The sequence below is a fragment of the Sparus aurata genome, chromosome 8, assembly GCF_900880675.1.
Source record: "Sparus aurata chromosome 8, fSpaAur1.1, whole genome shotgun sequence".
In the NCBI taxonomy this organism is placed as follows: Eukaryota; Metazoa; Chordata; class Actinopteri; order Spariformes; family Sparidae; genus Sparus; species Sparus aurata.
The window spans coordinates 822,889-842,553 of NC_044194.1; the positions used below are offsets into that span (position 1 = coordinate 822,889).

General features: G+C 45.7%; 2 protein-coding genes across 5 annotated transcripts; one reads left to right on the top strand and one right to left on the bottom strand.

The window, feature by feature from the left end:
* Positions 1-3,357: 3,357 nt before the first annotated feature.
* Positions 3,358-12,046, top strand: cd59b (CD59 molecule (CD59 blood group) b). Of its 3 annotated transcripts, none has more exons than XM_030426514.1 (4): positions 3,358-3,532; positions 8,124-8,283; positions 11,233-11,334; positions 11,661-12,046. In XM_030426514.1, the coding sequence occupies exons 2-4, from the start codon at positions 8,229-8,231 to the stop codon at positions 11,858-11,860; spliced, it is 357 nt and encodes a 118-aa protein (XP_030282374.1). In that variant the 5' UTR covers positions 3,358-3,532; positions 8,124-8,228; the 3' UTR covers positions 11,861-12,046. The 3 variants fall into 3 exon arrangements, with proteins under 3 accessions (XP_030282374.1, XP_030282375.1, XP_030282373.1); XM_030426515.1 differs by lacking the exon at positions 3,358-3,532 and adding an exon at positions 5,913-6,164; XM_030426513.1 differs by lacking the exon at positions 3,358-3,532 and adding an exon at positions 7,606-7,724.
* Positions 12,047-13,646: 1,600 nt separating this feature from the next.
* kcnj11l (potassium inwardly rectifying channel subfamily J member 11, like) lies at positions 13,647-18,774 on the bottom strand. Of its 2 annotated transcripts, none has more exons than XM_030426501.1 (7): positions 18,602-18,774; positions 18,366-18,459; positions 17,798-17,960; positions 16,817-17,056; positions 16,441-16,710; positions 15,601-15,808; positions 13,647-15,420 (listed from the first exon to the last, which is right to left on the bottom strand). In XM_030426501.1, exons 3-7 carry the CDS (start codon positions 17,954-17,956, stop codon positions 14,990-14,992), a joined length of 1,308 nt encoding a protein of 435 aa, XP_030282361.1. In that variant the 5' UTR covers positions 17,957-17,960; positions 18,366-18,459; positions 18,602-18,774; the 3' UTR covers positions 13,647-14,989. The 2 variants fall into 2 exon arrangements, with proteins under 2 accessions (XP_030282361.1, XP_030282360.1); XM_030426500.1 differs by having other exon boundaries at positions 18,614-18,773.
* Between the last annotated feature and the right edge of the window lie 891 nt (positions 18,775-19,665).

Genomic DNA, 19,665 nt, shown 5'->3' on the forward strand with positions numbered 1-19,665 from the left:
CGCAAAATAACCACAGACACGCAAAACAACCACAAAGAGACGCAAAACAACCACAAAGAGACGCAAAATAACCACAAAGAGACTCAAAACAACCACAAAGGAACCATAAACAACTGCGACAACAAAGACACACAGACGGAGACAAAATGAAAGACCTGTAAAATGACTAGAACAAGACGGAAACAATTGAAGAGACTGGACAACCACAAGATGCAAAGATGCCAACAGCACCTACAAACTGTGTGTGTGTGTGTTCGTGTGTGTGTGTCCTCATCCATCCATGTTCAGCTGAAATCTTCTCTGGATTCTTTCATTGATGAACATTGTCTCACTAAGAGAGAGAGAGATGTATGTATATATACATACATACATACATACATACACACATATGTATATATATATATATATATATATATATATATATATATATATATATATATATATATATATATATATATATATATATATATATATATATGTATATATATATATGTATATATATGTATATATATATATATATAATGTATGTGTATGTATATATATATGTATATGAAGCACTTGTTGGTAGAATATAAGTCAGTTATCCATGAGAACAATCAGTTGGTGTCAGAAAAGTCGTCTGTGCTTCAGCTTATTTGCCAATGAGATAATCAGCGCAGTGCCTGACAGTGAGTAGCTGTGACAGCGTGCGGATGTGTGAAAGCTTTATATTTCCATTATAAATGCAGCTGCTTCACACTGTATATATTGTATATCTGTATATAATGTAAATGCTTTTGAGCCTGTTTTTAAGGAGAGTATTTTTCTCTTGAATGTGACGATTGTGCCATAATGATCGAATGCAAGAACCGAAAGAACACGGTGCTATCCTGCTACGCCGAAGCGTATTTTGCCATATTTGTTTAGATGTTTACTGCGAGTGATAAATCTGACGTATGCTATTTTTCACTGATGCATCAGCTTCATGTTTGAGTGTTTCTAGCACGGTAACTTCAGTCTTGGCCAAAGCTCAGGCTTCAATAATTCCAATACGTTTTAAAGCTGCATGATGATCGTAAACGGTTTCTCTTAGTGCACATTTAAGTAGTTTTTATCATTATTACTGTTAAGATTCTTGTATTTAAAGCTGAAATAAATGTAAACTGGTGGCGACAGTGAGCTGATCACGCAGACCATCACCGCTTTATTTTATCCTTTTAACTACATTCTTTGTCAGATTTGCTTCGTGTCTTTAAGTCAAAGAATTCTGACGGAGGGTTAAAACGTCTGTGTGTTCACGCTGCGTTCATGCCGTTATCTGTAACATCAGAGTAACAATATCTCTGTTTATAGAAAGAATCAAAGAAGATGTCAGCGCCGTACAAGAACCAGAGAAACAGTTCAGTATCAACACTGACAGAATAATATCAGCTCATTTTAAAGGCTCTTCACTTTCTTTGTATCTGATACAAACACAGTGAGAGAAGTTCAGTAAGGACGTTTATTTAAAGTGTAATCATCATTAAACAAGTCAGAATCGTCTCATTCTGCTCACATGGCGTGAACACAGGCAGACACACAGAGGACAGCTGGTTAGCTTAGCTTAGCTTAGCTTAGCATAAAGACTGGAAGAAGGGGGAATCAGCTATCTTGAGTTGCACCAAAGCTAAAATATGCTCCCAAAACCTTCACAGATCTTTATAACATCTGTTTCTCTTCATTCTGCACACGAGTGGATTTATTTACAGTTTGTGCTTTTGCAGGATTTTAAAGTTTTGACGGCAGAATTAATGTTGGTAATGTGCATTTCTGCAAATCACAGATACGCTGAAACTTTGTTTCTTATATGACATCACACATCGTGTCTCCACAAACAGCGATACACTGTAAACATCTGTTTTTTTAATGGAATAATCTGTTTATTTCACAGATTTTCTCAGAAAATGTTTAAAGTTTTGATGCCACCTTTAATGCTGTAATTATGTTTATTAAAGTTGCTGTTTGTGTCCGATAATGAGGCTTTGTGATGGCGTCCGACCCGACCGTCAGTCCCAAAGCATCATGTGTTGGTTCATGTATTAATTAACTGGTTCTGTCGTCACATGTAACAATTAACAGACTTCTCTGGCAGATTTCACATCATAAACTAATAACAGCACTTTTCTGCAGTTTTAAGCCTGATTATTTATATTATAACTTTATTCAACTGTTCATTGATTTTATACGTGTAAATATTAATTAAACATACAAAAAGATAAATGAGACTGGATGTAAAATGAAAGCAAAACATTTTTGATGTGTTTACAGTGTACGAGCTGATGATCATGTGACGCATCAACACGTCTGCAGAAACGTTCACTGTCAACATTTCCCCGCCGTCTCCCCTGATTCCAGGCTTTATGCTAAGCTAAGCTAGGCTAACTGCCTCCATACTTCTTGAATAAATGTCTCGTTGTTTCCTTGGTGTCCGCTGTGTGACGAGCTGGTTGGTTAACGACAGATGAAACCTGCGTGTTCTGTGTTCTGTGTGGATCTGCAGGAGGAGATGATCTGATGTGAAGTGTTGTTTCGTCTGCAGGTTTCTGGTTGACGTGAAGATGTGCAGCGTTTGTAAAGACACGTTTCATTTCAGTCCAACATTATTGGAGTTTTCGTGCTGTTTACTTTTTGTACCGACGTTTGGCTGATTGTAATCTGACTCTGGATCTGAATCTAAATCTAAAGTGGACTTGAGATTGTGGATGTGCTCTGAGCTGTGAGTCGCTCTCTGCTGCAGCTGGATGTGATTTCATGTTACAGAAGAACCAAAACAACTTCTTTTGAGGTGACCTGATTTCTCTGTTCACTGTTTTCTCTTTCAAATGTTTTAAAAATACACTTTAAAACTCATTTAGTCTCAAGTCGTTTTTTCAGCCATCTTGAGTGAATGCTGCTGTTCACAACCCTTCAGTTTGTTTAACGGAGAATCTTCATTTTCAAACATTAATATCCCTGCTGGAGAAACCAGCATAGACCAGCAGCAAAACCAGCTGCTGGTCTATGCTGGTTTCTCCAGACTTGTCTTCACATCACAGGTTGTAAATGATCCTCAGGGTTTCTGTAGCAAACCACCTTTTGGTTTTATATATTGCTGCTACTCATTTTGTCCTCAAGAGGGCAGCCTTGTATTGCTAAAATGGTTAAATAAGTTAAAATCTTTAAAAACTAATAGTTAAGTCACTTTAAATGCACTGTGACATGATTTTGTTACATAAATATATTTCATGATCTGAGTGCATTATGTTAAAATGTAATTCATCTGGTTTTATATGTATATTGTCCGTTTTGAAGGTTATATTTGTAATGAGCTTTTATTTTGAAGAGATCGCTAACATACCTTGCTAGTTCCTGGCGGTATTTTGTCTTCCGGTATAAACAAAGGAACGGTAAGAGTGAGCTGACGGTAAAAGTAAAAGGTTTTAAGGCAAACTAAGGAAAATAAGGCAATAAAGCAACGGTAACTCAAGAATAAAACACCAAAGAATGTATTAGCTACCCCCCGAGGAGGCATAAGGTCAGTGTGTGTGTTACGGTCATATTTACAATTTACGTTACTATGCTAAAGCTAAGCTAATTCTCGCTCACCTGCGATGAAGCTACGGTGTATTGTACAGTGCAGAGGGGAAACATAAATGTAATTGTACTTTTTGTGTTTCTTCAGTTCTCACGTTGATTTTCACAAGATGAATTTCTACAAGTTGGTTTTCACGGAGCTGGTTTATGGAGCTGTTTGTGAAAATAAAGACAGTTTTGAGAAAATCATCAGTCGGGTCCACAATCTGTCGGAGGGTATGCTACAGTTTCTGTGATGTTCTGTTATGACATTTAGCTCAAAAACCTTACAGCTCACAGAGTGTCTGGACGATTTCACATGACCATCAAGTTATTGGACTTTTATTTTACACGAGCTTCATGAGAAAGTAGCAGCTGGCGTGGAGACGACCCTGACGTCGGTGCATCGGGTCTTATTCTTGAGGAGAGGCGTCGAGTTTTAAATCTTACCTTTGTTTATTTCCCCTGAATGTTTAAACTTTATTCAGTGATGCTCTGGAACCATGTACACTATTACACAATAACAAGACAAACTTCACGTTACAAAGACGCTGACAAACATTAATATAGAAATAACTGAATATGTAGAATAAGGGAGACGACAGAGACTCCTCGGGGCCGGCCGACGGGATGAACCTGATATTTGCTGTCTGCTGTGTGCTCGAAGATGTAAAGACAACTTTCACTGGATCCCTGAAGAAAACTTAAAGATGGAGATCAGGAGTTCTGCAGCTGTAAGAAGCATCTGTGTGTTTTGAGTCATGGCTCCAAACTGTTGTACTGTTCCTTTAATAAAGCGTCTCTGTAGCGTCCAGGCCTCAGAGGAGCTCAGCAGGAGGTGAAGGCAGTCAGGATGCAGACGCTGGCCGGGTCAGAGGTCGGGTGTGGAGGATGTGTCGGTCTCCAGGAGACGAGCGTGAAAAGATTCTCACCAGAACAAACAGTCTGCTGCCAAGTTTAACTGCCACTTGGACTCGAGTCTAAAGAAAAGGAAGGAAATCTGTCAACAAACAGAAGCTGAAGCGAACAGGAAGGGAAGTGACAGCCCATAATACTCTGAATATTTCATGTTGAGGAGCCAAACTGAGCTGCTCAGCAGTGATGCGCTGCTGCTCAGTGTGTCAGAAAGTGAATGGACGCTGGCTGATGGTGAAACTGTGAAGTCTTTGTCTGAATCAAACGACCTTTGTCCTCCTCCGCCTGCTCGTCTGTCGCTCACTGAGTCTGCAGCTGCTGCAGGCTGACGTCACCTACAACCACCGTACTCCACAAACTGGAGGAGGAGTGTTTGATAACACGAGGAGGGAGGACGAGGGGAAGACAGGAGGAGGACAGGAGGAGGGAGGACAGGAGGAGGAGTGTTTGATAACACGAGGAGGGAGGACGAGGGGAGGGAGGAGGACGAGGAGGGAGGAGGAGGGAGGAGGGGAGGACAGGAGGAGGGAGGAGGACGAGGGGAGGGAGGAGGACGAGGAGGGAGGAGGAGGGAGGAGGGGAGGACAGGAGGAGGGAGGAGGACGAGGGGAGGGAGGAGGACGAGGAGGGAGGAGGGGAGGAGTGTTTGATAACACGAGGAGGGAGGACGAGGGGAGGGAGGAGGACAGGAGGAGGAGTGTTTGATAACACGAGGATGGAGGACAGGAGGAGGGAGGACAGGAGGAGGGAGGACAGGAGGATGGAGGATAGGAGGATGGAGGACAGGAGGAGGGAGGACAGGAGGATGGAGGGACAGGAGGATGGAGGACAGGAGGAGGAGTGTTTGATAACACGAGGAGGGAGGACAGGAGGAGAGAGGACACGAGGAGGGAGGACAGGAGGAGGGAGGACAGGAGGAGGGAGGACAGGAGGAGGAGTGTTTGATAACACGAGGAGGGAGGACGAGGGGAGGGCGGAGACGAGGAGGGGACAGGAGGGGAGGACAGGAGGAGGAGTGTTTGATAACACGAGGATGGAGGACAGGAGGAGGGAGGACAGGAGGATGGAGGACAGGAGGAGGGAGGACAGGAGGAGGGAGGACAGGAGGATGGAGGACAGGAGGAGGGAGGACAGGAGGATGGAGGACAGGAGGAGGGAGGACAGGAGGATGGAGGACAGGAGGAGGGAGGAGGACGAGGAGGGGGGACAGGAGGGGGGACAGGAGGAGGAGTGTTTGATAACACGAGGATGGAGGACAGGAGGAGGAGTGTTTGATAACACGAGGATGGAGGACAGGAGGAGGGAGGAGGGAGGACAGGAGGATGGAGGATAGGAGGATGGAGGACAGGAGGATGGAGGACAGGAGGAGGGAGGATAGGAGGATGGAGGACAGGAAGAGGGAGGACAGGAGGATGGAGGACAGGAGGAGGGAGGACAGGAGGATGGAGGACAGGAGGAGGAAGTCTCAGAAGATATCACATCAGTCAGAGGTTAAAGGTCAGAGTTAGTCCTCAGATTGTCACATGAACCAGAACAAGATGACTTCATGTCAAAGTGAGAGATGTGTGAACCAGGAAGTGTCTCCACAGACTCACAGCTGAGGTCGATCCTGATTGGTTACCTTCCATCCAATCAGACTAGCTGGCATCATGTGACTGCAGAGCCCCTACTCAGCAGGGGTGAGTAACAAAACTAATAACACTAAAACTAAAACAGTTTACAGCAATATCTGGATTCAGTGGCGTCATCTTGAGAAATGTATCTCGTTATGTTGCGATAACAAAGCTGAGACAAAGATGATAAAAGAAAACACACGGTGGTTCCTCTTACAGCTTCCTGTTGATCAGGACTGCAGACGGTCCGACAGTCGTTTAAATGTTTTATGAGATGAACTGAACCTGCATGAGAGCAGCGACTTCCTGAACATGCAGCGCAGGTTTTTAACTTTATGTGATGAAAACTAAATCCTGGAGACTCCGACAGGCGTCCTGATGGAGAAACAGGGAACCAACACCAGCACCAGAACACAACATATGCTGGTCTTGCTGGTGACCCAGACCTGACCAGCATGCTGTGTTCTGGTGCTGGGTTCTATGCTGGTTCTTCCAGCAGGGAAACAAGTGAGCGATGGTGTCGATGTCTGTGTGTAACAGTGCTGCTGTGTGTTCATCATCAGAAATTGAAGTAGTTTAAATGAACAAAACTCATGTTTGGACAAAAGGCGTCCGTGCAGCTTCAGACAGCAGCTGGATGCAGATACAGTCGTCCTCTGTGTGCAGCAGCTGACCGTCCCGTCCGTCTCAGCCCGGGACTGATACGTGACGCGCACACGTCCTCAACAGAACCAGCAGAGAGAAGTCTGTTCCTGCTGCTGCATCACTACACAGTCACTGAGAGAGCAGAGAGCACACAGAGCCTCAACAAGGTCGCTGTGTTCACTCAGAGTCTCTGTGTGTCCACAACGGCCTCCTCTCTCAGCACAAAGCACAGCTAAAGGAGCAGTCTGTAGTTTAAAGGACAGTAGATGTTAATGGGAAGAGAAAGAGTGGCTGATAAACAAACTAAATAGATAAACTTTCAAGCTGACCATGAAGGATTTACATGTGGCGGACCCTGCCACCTCTCTGTCCTCAAACTGTGTTCTGACGATATAAAACATGAATCTACAGACTTCAGAGGTTCCAGGAGAGAAGAGCTGCTGAGAGTTACACAACAGAGAAATCTAGTTCACAGTAAAACGAGTTAAACACAAAGAGAAAAGCTGAGCTGTGTTTCTGAGAAGAACTCGGAGGAGTTGGACAAGAAGAACTGGACCAGTTCTAAAGGTTAGGACCGGCTGACGGCGTCACTGACTCACATGCCAAACCAACGCCAGAGTCTCCCACGTCAGAGCGAGGCGGGCAGACGGCGCCCTGCGGGCCCGGTCCGACATGAAGGTACCACAGAGCAGGACCTCAGGATACTAAAGGAGCAGTTCACCCAAAACTGAGAGCTGTGTGGAGACATCTGCTGTTTCTGTGGCTGTTTCTCCGTTTTGAATCAGGTCTCTGTGGATAATATCTTTATAATATCTTTATTATATACATTATGGGTTGTCCTGGAGCGCTCATCCCTCGACAGAGGCCGTGTCCTCGCTGAGGGTTCGAGTCCGACCTGCGACCCTCTGCTGCATGTCGCCCAGACAAACAGCTGAAGAAGCTCGGGAGGCTTCCTCTTCTTCTTCTTCTTGGATTCAGCAGGTGGACAGTTCTTACATATAACACCTTTAAGACGTGTGAGGAATCCTGAAGGTTTCTAGCAGAACAGCTGAACTCTGTGCGCTGCTCAGATCTCATGTTTGGATTGTAGCTGCAGAAGTGAATCATTAAATGTGTTGTAATTAGTTTCAGGAGTCTCAGGGAGGATCTCTGCAGGGTTACTGAAGTCAGAGTGAGCAAACACACAGCAGAGACAGAGCTGACTGCAGGACTGTAGTGAGAGCAGCTCACAGAAACAGTCCTGCAGCCTGATAAAAGCCTCAGTGAGGCGCTGGCCAAGTGATTGTTGGAGGGCGGAGGAGGAGGAGGAGGTCTGACAGGGAGTCTTTGTGGTCCGCTGGACAAAGAGGCGTTCTCAGTCGACTGGCGTCTCCCTCACAGGGTCACAGTGGAACAGACTGGACACCGAACCAAGCCGGACCCTGTGCTGCTCCGACCAGACTCCTGCTCCCGTCTGCTTTCACTCCTCGTACGCAGAGAGACGACATGGAGCGCCACCTCGGACTCTTCCTGCTCGTGTGTTTTGGGATGCTTCATTTGGGTGAGTGGACCAGGAGACACCACACACACACACATGCAGCCTGATCCACACAGCTCAGTCGTCAGAGTAACCTCACACTGACACACTGACACACCTCCACACGGAGCATCTGTCAGCTGCACTTTAACTAGAAACACACAGATTCTGATTCAGACAGCTCGAACTATCTGACAGCAGGAGAGATACATCACTGCATGTTAAACTGTCAGGAACAAACACATTCTGACAAAACAGACTTCTTTAATCACCAAAAGTTTAAAACCCTCCAGAGAGCTGCAGCTGTGAATAAAAGCTACTCGTACTGCTGCGTTACTTCAGGCCCGCTTTAAAGGTCCAATGTGTAGAATGAGGAGGATCACAAAGTGAATATTATCCACAGATTTGTTATGCTGAGTCATGTTTCATCACCTCACGTTAGTTTTGTCAGACTGAGTCTTTCATATCTTCAGAGGCAGCAGCTGCTCTTCATGGATTTAATAATTCATATCTGGATCAACTTCCTGTGAAAAGGATCACGAGGCTCCTCCGGGTTCTGTGGCACCGAGCGAGCTCCGTCCTGACTGCCGCTGACTGAGTGGCCCACTGGTTCTGTGCCAGGCTCGCTGGAATGGGGATAAAACGAGCATCAGGCTTTGAAACACGTTCTCCTGGTGGTCAAACTGTGTGATGACATCATCACGTGACGCACCGCGGCCCAAAAAGACCTTTACCCTCCACAGACATTCTGAAAGAACCATCTGTGAAACGGTGGATACGATTTTTTAACATCAACATCAACATCACGCGCTGTATGGGCCTCGTGTTATCTACGGGCCTCACGCTCTACGGGCCTCACGCTCTCTATGGGCCTCGCGCTGTATGGGCCTCGTGTTCTACGGGCCACACGTTATCTACGGGCCTCACGCTCTCTACGGGCCTCACGATCTACGGGCCTCACGTTCTCTACGGGCCTCACGTTCTACGGGCCTCACGTTCTCTACGGGCCTCACGCTCTACGGGCTTCACGATCTACGGGCCTCACGTTCTACGGGCCTCACGTTCTCTACGGGCCTCACGCTCTCTACGGGCCTCACGATCTACGGGCCTCACGCTCTCTACGGGCCTCACGATCTACGGGCCTCACGTTCTCTACGGGCCTCACGTTCTACGGGCCTCACGTTCTCTACGGGCCTCACGCTCTACGGGCCACACGTTATCTACGGGCCTCACGCTCTCTACGGGCCTCACGATCTACGGGCCTCACGTTCTCTACGGGCCTCACGCTCTCTACGGGCCTGACGCTCTCTACGGGCCTCACGTTCTCTACGGGCCTCACGTTCTCTACGGGCCTCACGTTCTCTACGGGCCTCACGCTCTACGGGCCTCACGTTCTCTACGGGCCTCACGCTCTACGGGCCTCACGTTCTCTACGGGCCTCACGCTCTCTACGGGCCTGACGCTCTCTACGGGCCTCACGTTCTCTACGGGCCTCACGCTCTCTACGGGCCTCACGTTCTCTACGGGCCTCACGTTCTCTACGGGCCTCACGTTCTCTACGGGCCTCACGCTCTACGGGCCTCACGTTCTCTACGGGCCTCACGTTCTCTACGGGCCTCACGATCTACGGGCCTCACGTTCTACGGGCCTCACGTTCTCTACGGGCCTCACGTTCTCTACGGGCCTCACGTTCTACGGGCCTCACGTTCTCTACGGGCCTCACGCTCTACGGGCCACACGTTATCTACGGGCCTCACGCTCTCTACGGGCCTCACGATCTACGGGCCTCACGCTCTACGGGCCTCACGTTCTCTACGGGCCTCACGCTCTCTACGGGCCTCAGGATCTACGGGCCTCACGTTCTCTACGGGCCTCACGTTCTCTACGGGCCTCACGTTCTCTACGGGCCTCAGGATCTACGGGCCTCACGTTCTCTACGGGCCTCACGTTCTCTACGGGCCTCACGCTCTCTACGGGCCTCACGCTCTCTACGGGCCTCACGCTCTCTACGGGCCTCACGCTCTCTACGGGCCTCACGCTCTCTACGGGCCTCACGTGTTCTACGGGCCTCACGCTCTCTACGGGCCTCATGTTCTACGGGCCTCACGTTCTCTACGGGCCTCACGCGTTCTACGGGCCTCACGCTCTCTACGGGCCTCACGTTCTCTACGGGCCTCACGTTCTCTACGGGCCTCACGCATTCTACGGGCCTCACAACACAGAGAAGTCAAGCTTTTGAGGCTTTAACACGCTGCTGACAGCTCCAGTAGGGATGAACGAGGCTCCGGCAGGTTTTACTGTAACGTCCTTGTAGATGTCACGTGAACAAAATACAGTTTACAGAGTTCAATGAAAGAAATGATATTACTTCAGTGACGGCTCCAGGATACAAAACTGATTCTAACCTTCTGTCAGTGTTTCATGTTTTAATCTGAAATAATTATTTTAGAGATTTTAATGAACTCTGCTTATCTTTTTTTATTATTATTTTAATGGTGCAGTTTGTAAGAACTGTGTTTAAAAAACATAAAAATAGCTCAAATCATCGACAGAATGTGAAGTTCTAACAGTTTTGACCTCATGCTGTCTGTATATCATGTTCAAGAGACAGTTACTGAAGCTAGCATGCTAACCAGCTAGCCAGGCCCAGTTTAAATCTGCTGTGCTAGAGGTGTTAGCATCAACAGTGATTCAAGCTCGTCACTAGCTGCATGGCTAACTGAGCTAACTTGCTAATGGAAACAGAGTATTTTATTTGACAGGTGGTGATTCTCACATATTGGGCCTTTTTTAAAATGCAGCGCCTTCATTTAAAACACATTAATTTCACTCAATTAATGAACTGCTTCATCAGCTACTGTTGCATCAGCTCCATCACAGTAATTAACAGCTGTGACGACTCTGGAGCTGATGCAACAGTAATCATCAGATCTAGAGTTAAATTAAACCATGAAACTCTTCTCTGGTCTTCAGGTTCTGGACTTCGCTGCTACAAGTGTTCTGATTACACCGGGCGCTGCCAGAACGTGCAGGAGTGCACGTATGAAGACTCGTGTATCTCTCTGAGTGAAAGAGGTCAGTTACATCAGCAGCATCATGATTACTTTCCAAAGTATTGTTACTCCAGAATTTAAGTATTTATTCTGTGATTTCAGCAGTCGAAGACGTATTGACAGCTTTTACTTAAAGGAGCAGTGTGTAGTTTTTGAAGAATTCAAATGTCAACAATATTAATGAGGTAATGATACAAACTCAAGCTGTTCTCAGAGGATAGAAAGGTCCCAGAACACTGTCTGAAGCCGGGAAGGTGGCAGGGTCCGCCACATGTAAACAAAGCGAAACAGTATAAAGTGTGTGTGTGTGTCGTGTGTGTGTGTCGTGTGTGTGTCGTGTGTGTCCAGGTGGGAAGACCATCCGTCAGTGCATCCGGTACACGGACTGCGATAACTCTCGCCTCACCCAGATGTTCCCGGCGATCTCCGGCTTCACGTACCGCTGCTGCAGCAGCAACCTGTGCAACTCCAGCAAGGCTGTTGCCTTGGCGACGCCGGTCCTGGCTCTGGCGGGGACGGTTCTGAGCGTCTGGTGGTGTTGGACCTAAATAACCTGCAGGTTCCTGTAGCGAAGTGTTTCAGGATTATAGTTAACATGAACTAAATGAGTGTTTTAGTCACCCGTGGCACACACGGGTTCTCAGGTCCGTAAGAATGCATTTTTCACCGTGTTTGCTAATTTTTATTTCCTACTTTGTTACAGTTTAACAATAAATACAAGAAACACATGTAAATGTTTTGGTGTGTCGTTGTTTTTTTTAAATTCCTGTTCATGTTGTCTTTCTGCCCGGTAACATCTCAAACTAATTTAAAGCAGTGGAACATGTGGAACAGTCGCCACGCCTTCTGAGGAAGCTGCTGTCAGCTGCAGTGATGTCACTCAGTGGCTGAGTTGCATTGTGGGTAAGGCGGGCAGGTTCTGAAAAGGAAGAAGAATGTGTGGCGACAGTGTTACAGAGTGCATGATGGACCAGTGCCTTCATTACCCACAGTGCACCTTGTGACATCACAAGATATAAATGAATAAATGTCTCAATAACTAAATTATATTCTGTTAAATGCACCAAAATGACATGAAAAGTAAATGTAGGCATAAATTCATTTATAAAAACATTTCTGTTTCTCTATTTATTTTCATTCCCATTCGATTTACAATTATATTTATTAATATATACATTATTAAGTGTATTTATTAACGTGCAGTATTTATTTCTGTAAGATAACACATAAATAAACAATTTAAAGGAGCAGTCTGTAGTTTAGGTGAACAAATGTTAATGAGCAGAGAAAGATTCTCAGAAACAAACTAAATAATCAAAGTCTTTATTTTCATGACTGAATAAACAAACTGACCTATACTGTTTCATTTTGTTTACTTGTGGCGGACCCTGCCACCTCTCATTCTAACAGTGTTCAGTGTTCTCAACCTCGTTTCTTCACTGATTGTATTTGTATTTTTTGTATTATTACCTCATTAATATTGTAAATGTTAAAATTCTAACTTTGAATTTCTGCAAAACTACACACTGCTCCTTTAAAAAAAATAAAATTGTACAACAAATAAATAGAAAGAATCAATATAATGATAAGAATAAAACAGAAATATCAATTTATTAAAGGGATATTCCGGCATAAATTTATCATCAAACATCTGACTTTAACGGATTTCTACTGAAAGCTAACACAACTCACCTCTCTCCTGCAGCAGCTTCCTGTTGACGGGAAGTCCCGACGAGTCGATTACCGAGTGCAGTAGAGTTCCGCGGCTCATGGATGAAAATGTATGATTATGACTCCATGGAAAAGCAATCAAAGTTCATATGTGTCTTACCTGCCAGTTTATAACAGTTATTATCGAGAGCGGACAGGGAAAAGAACGGAATTGAGCATTTCTAACCGCACTCGGTAATCGACTCGTCCGGGCTTCATCACAACGAGCAGGCTGCTGCAGCAGAGTGGTGAGCTGTGAAGCTATCTGCAAAGCTGGCAGATGTTTGATGCCTGGAACTGTGTGCTGGGACCCTGTTTGTGTTGTTGCTGAAGTTTGGTGCTGTTCTGAACATTATTTGTGGCTTTTTGATGGCGGTTTCTTGCTGGAGGCGTATACTGCAGTGTATTGTTAGTGTCTGGTCTTTTCTGAGGATGCTAAAACTACATAAGCTAGCGGTCTGCTAACTTGATCTCTGGAGGGGTCTTACTCGGTGTCATGGTGTGTTAGATTAAACTTACACCAGAATATCCCTTTAATGTCGTATTTTTGGTCTTTATTTATTCTTTATTCATGTTTGATTTTGTCAGTTTCAGTCTTCTAGAAATGTTCAACACAACATGAAGTCAAATAAATAACATATTTATTTAACGTCATAAATAAGATCTTACAGACTGACAGACATTTCATTCATATGAGAAACTACAACAGTGAAGATGTTCTATAGGATTCAAACCAATACGTGACTCTTTATGTGACTCATGTTATACACTTTAACTTTATATGACTTTTATACGATATAATAAACGTTATAAACTCTGTGTGAACTGGATATAATGTGACACATCAAACACTGTAAATATGACGCCACAATCTACAGAATAAATACGAGTAAAACAATAAAACATAAAAATGTTTATCAGGACACATTTGATTTGTTCCTAACAGACTGTAACACATAAACATATATGATCATCAGAGGAATCACCGGCTGGTTCATAAACACTGAGAAGTTTCTCGAGTCACTTTCAGTTAAGTGTGGCAGTGACGTGATAAAGTGGCTGAACTCAGTTTGTGTTCTGTAGAACTTCCTGATTCGGCCCGTTATATCTGAAACACGTCAGAGGGAAACTTCAACATTCACGTGGTTCCTCGTCTGCTCGTCCTCGTTAGATCATCAGATGGATTCCACTCTCATGTCTGTTCAGTATGAAGCTACACGTGGCAGCTGGTTAGCTTAGCTTAGCATAAAGACCGGAAACAGCTAGCCAGGCTGTCCAAAGTAAACACAATCCACCAACCAGCAGCAACTTAAAGGATAAGTTCACCCAAAACATGAACATTCAGTTTTTATCCTGATTTGAAAAGATGTTATTTTCACTCCTCTCACAGCTGGAATGGTGTCGAGGGTTAAATCTGTTCTGAGATCAGTTAGTGATGTGTTCTCTCCTGCAGACTGAGATCACAGCAGGTGAGCTGATGGAGACACCTGATGTTTCCTGTCTGAGGCCGCGTTTCTGTATTTAACATGAAACTATGTGATCTTGTCAGGAGACGTTGGGACCAAACCAGGTATTTTAATTCAAACCACGATGTTTTTAACGCTAACAACGTGTTTTTGTGCCTGAACTTAACATGAGCAATGTGACAAGAGAGAAAATGAAACTCAACCTAAACAAATGTAAAGTTGCAACATAATCAAACGTCCAGCTTGAACTGATCAGTGATCAGAACCGCACTCAGCTAACGTTTATTCTGCTGACTGAATTGATCGTGAGCATGTGTCAAACTTCTCTTCCATCGTCTTCCTCTCGGAAAGAAAAGTGAGTCTTGTGAATCTGTAACTGCTTCAACAGAGACAGCAGCTCACGTCCTGGTCGGGCTGAGCAGAACTATTAACCGTGGACACAGAGACTGATCCAGGTCCAGTCTGTGGCGCTGTCGGGACACACGGCCTGTTTCCTGGTGTTCAGTCGCTCATCTCTCCCAGTCCGTCATCTTCAATCTGTCGTCCAATCACTTCCAGCTGCACCTTCTTCTTCTGCCCTTTCTTCTCCACCTCTGGCTCCGGTTTCTCTGATTGGGTGTACCAGGGCTGGGGGACGGAGCTATCGCAGGTGCGGCCTCCTCTGCGGAAGCCTCCCCTGCCGGCTCGGACCAGCCCCCAGCCCTGCAGCTGGGCGTCGGAGCTGCCCTCCTGCACGCCCCGGGTCTGGTCCAGCTCCTTGCTGCTGAGGGACGACATCCTGACGGGAACCGTGTTGCCGAACTTGGAGTAGTCGACGCAGTACCGTCCGTCCTCCTCCGTCATGATGGAGACGAAGCGCCTCCCCCACAGGATCTCCTCAGGAGTGTAGGAGGTCCGGGCCTGCATGGTGATCCCGGTCGTCTCCACCACACCTAGAAGACAAACACACAGCGGCTCATCTCTCTGTGACACCGAGCCAATCAGAGAGAGGCAGTGGGAGTGACACATCATCTGAAAACTGTTCATATTCTTCTTTGTAGCTGCACAGGCCAAACGCTCCCAGCAGACATTTTCTTTTCTAACGTTTAACAACCAGGTCTGTTCCTCCTGACCTTCCAGGACGACGATGATCTCCAGGTCCTCCGAGGACAGCGACTGGGCGGACAGCTCGTACAGAGGACTGCCTCGCTCCATGGTGTGGCTGATGATCAGAGGAGAAACCAGGAAGATGCCGTTACTCCTCAGAGGGTTCTCCACCTGGATGTCCAGCTGGGACACCGGGATCACCTCGCCCTCCGCCGTCACCGTCCGCCGGATCACCTGGAGGGAAACTTCAGTTCTGACATCCAAACATCAAATCTGTCTTCAACCAGCTTCATATGAAGCTGAGGGCAGACTGAGGCTTTAATAGAGACACACTCTATAAAGGAATTCATGACTAATGTAGTTTTTAGTTCTGACATTCATTTTTGGAGATAGTTTTAAGGTTCTGGGGACACTGCAGGCCCAGTTCTGACAGAACCTGGACTGCAGTGTCCCCTGTTGTTCTTTTTGTGACAGGTTGGATCTGTTGAGGTAACTCTGAGTCATTGTGTGCTCAGTTTTGTCTTTTAACAGTCAGTCTGTTCATGTCTCTGTGCCGCTGAGTGGATATTGTTGTTTTGTGGTAATTTTTGTGTCTTTTCTGATTTCTCATGTGTGAACCGTAAACAGCTGACCGTTAGCTTAGCTTAGCATAAAGAGCAGAAACGGGTACACAGCTAGCTTGGTTTTAAAGACGCGGTGTCCTCCTGCTGTTTGGCTTCTTCTGTGGTCATTTTATATCTCTACAGGTCTGTTTTGTCTCTGCGGTTGCCTTGTATCTGATTCTGTCTCTACACCTGCTCTGTGATTGGACCGTGACTGGACTCTGTCTGATCCAGGTGTTTGGTGCTCGAGTGTGCAGACGTCACCTGCAGCTGGATGGTGGCAGAGATGATCATGCTCTTCCTCAGGTCTCCGACTCTGAACATGAAAGTTGGGCGACCGTTTCGTGTCGCGATGACGGCGTTTCTGGAGAAGATGAGCGTCTCTGCTCGGCGGTTGGCCTGGGCCGTCTTCATGAAGACGCAGCCGAGCATCACAGCGTTGATGATCAGCCCCAGAATATTCTGGATGATCAGCACCGTGATGGCCAGAGGACACTCCTCCGTCACCATCCTACCGCCAAAACCGATGGTCACCTGCAGCAGACAGGACGTCAGAAACACAGCTGTCAAAACAACTGGATCTGGTTCTGGATCTGGATCTGGATCTGGATCGGCCCACAGGACCAACAGCACCTCTCACCTGGACTTCGATGGAGAAGAGGAAGGCTGAGGTGAAGGAGTGGATGGCAGTGACGCAGGGGACGGGGCCCGGCTCGCCGTTGGGGTCGCGGGGCTCCAGGTCTCCGTGAGCGAAGGCCAGGAGCCACCAGATCATAGCGAAGAGCATCCAGGAGCAGAGGAAGGCCGAGGTGAAGATGAGGAAGGAGTGCTGCCACTTCAGGTCCACCATGGTGGTGAAGACGTCCTGCAGGAACCGACCCTGAAACCCACCGACAAGAGAGCCGTCAGAAGAACTGGACACAAACAGACGGACCTTCTTCACCTCGAGCAGCGCGTCACCTGACTGAAGTCCACTGAAACATCACGAGGAGATAACTCTGTACATGTTGACATTTAGAAATATATAAATATATAGATATAGGCATTAACTGAATATTAAATGTAACATAAACTGAGTTTTCGGTTTCACTTTGCTTCTGTATCGTTTCCCCTATTTAAGTAATTTATGGTTTCTTTATTTATTTATGTAATAATTTGCTGAATGAAAAGGGAAACGAATAAAAATAGAGTTATTAAGAAAAGATTAATTGATAAATCTAATGAAAATGGTGGATTAATAAAGGGAGTTAACACAACAAAGAGGGATTCAAACTGAAATCTAAGTTTACGTCACATTTATAAGATATGCCAACATCTACTTTATTTCTGGTGCATGTCATTAATTTATTGACCTTGTTGTGACAGTCTGAGTCTGTTAAATAATGATTATTGATTGTTATTAATGATCATTATTTCTGTTTCTCATATTTTATGTATCTGCAGCACAACTAAAGTTCAGCTGTCTGAAAGAATTACAGATATATGATATATATGAATCTCAGTGAGCTGTCGGACCTGCAGACTGGAGGCTCAGGCTGATAATAATATAATATGGTACCAGAACCAGAGTCGTCCAGAGAGCAGAAACCGTCCCACTGGTCCGGACTCGGCTGAGACGTACCTGCTCCCTGATGTTCTTGTGGGCCACGTTGCAGGAGCCGGTCTTGGTGATGAAGCGAGCTCTCTGAGATCTGCAGCGGCTGCGGTTCCGCTGGTTCTGGTCCTCTGCCAGACGGGTCAGCAGGAAACCGTCCGGCAGGAGGCCCTTCCTGGCCAACATGATCCTGCTCACACACACACACACACACACACACACACACACACATTAGGTTTTAGCGGTGTGACTAAGAAGGATCCGGACCTGAAACAACTGGACAGATGTTGACTCCAGGTGTGAACAGCCTGGTGGACTCTGAGTTCTGTATCGTAGTCACCCGGACTTGTTTCAGGTTCTTGAAGACGTTTCACCTCCAGTGTCCTCACAGAGTCGCTCACCTGTGAGCTCTGAGGTTCAGAGTCGTTAGGGCCAGTGTTCTCAGTACCGGACCCATCTGGACCGTCTTCACCTACTTTAACATCAGTCACACTATATTCATATTTATATGGTTGATTGTGTCTTTTAATTACTTTCGGTCGTGTTTGTTTTGCAGCCACAGGCCACAGAACATTCCTCATATGTGTAAACTTACTTGGCAGTAAAAGCGGTTCTGGTTCTGGTTCTGATTGTGAGCAGTCCGGGCAGCACCGAGCAGCGGTCCGGGTGGAGGATCGTGTCGGTGGAGGCTGTGAGACACCAGCAGGAAGAGAGGACGTTAACAAACAGACCGGACAGTCAGCTGACAGCTTTACATCTCTATAAGGTTTCCGCGGCTGTGACGTAATGACCGCAGCTGCGGAGCATGCAGGTGATAAACAGTGACGTTATCTGTGACGTTACCTGTCCAGCAGCCGCCGCTCGGCTCGGATTCACCTGGTCACTGTTATTCACGTCGACGTGAAACACGACTCGGCCTCCATCGTCTCTCCATCACATCCTGCACACAACCGCAAACACCGCACGACCCGCGCCAAGCCGACAGGCTGCAGGGCGTGGCTTCCGGCCAGACTTTCAAAATAAAACCACGTGGTGTCCTTAAAGTCTTTGAGCTTTAATGAAGACAAAGATTCTCTGTATCATCATCACACACTGTAAACTATAAACTGCTTTAAACTTTAATCATTCTAACTACGTGGAGATTTTTCATTAAACATTATTTAATGAGATGACTGTAAAGTGTCACATTTAATGTTGATGTTTTTCTGTCATATTGAGTCAATGTAAATATATTAAGCAACTTGCAGAATTATTCATAAACCCTCTGTGTTTATTTAGTTTGTAGAGTTAAGATATGCATCATGTGTTTTTACAGTGTTTGTTATTCAAGTATTTTACAATAAAATGATGAATTTCAGCCTCCTGTAGTAACTCTCACATCTAGTTATTGAACTTAGTCTGTGTCTGTGATTAACATTATAATTCTGTCAGGTCATTTTAAATTTACCCTGAACAGATAAAACTGTACAGTCTTTCACCTCCTTATTTCTTGTATTTCCTTTTGAATATCTGTGACTTTGATTGTTTCCTGCACTGGTGAAAACTAAATGACAATTCATTTTCTCTCAAATTACTAATCGACTAATCAATAAAAAAATTTCAGATCTAATTCAAGTCAGATTAATCACAGAACAGATCTACATTACGTGATATTTCTTCTGTTGTTTCACATTTTTAGTTACTGGACCCTGATGTATTTAAATGTGTCAGACTTTAAATCTGAAGTATTGTACTCAGTTCTGTGTTTTTGGCCTGAATGTGTTGAGCTTGACAGAGATGCTGCAGGATGCTGAGCAGGTTCACAGTGCAGAGGCCTCCTGCTGTCCGCGGAGGGCGACAGAGTGCAGCTGACTTCCTGGAGATAGATTTATTGAGTTATCAGTAAATAAAGGGTT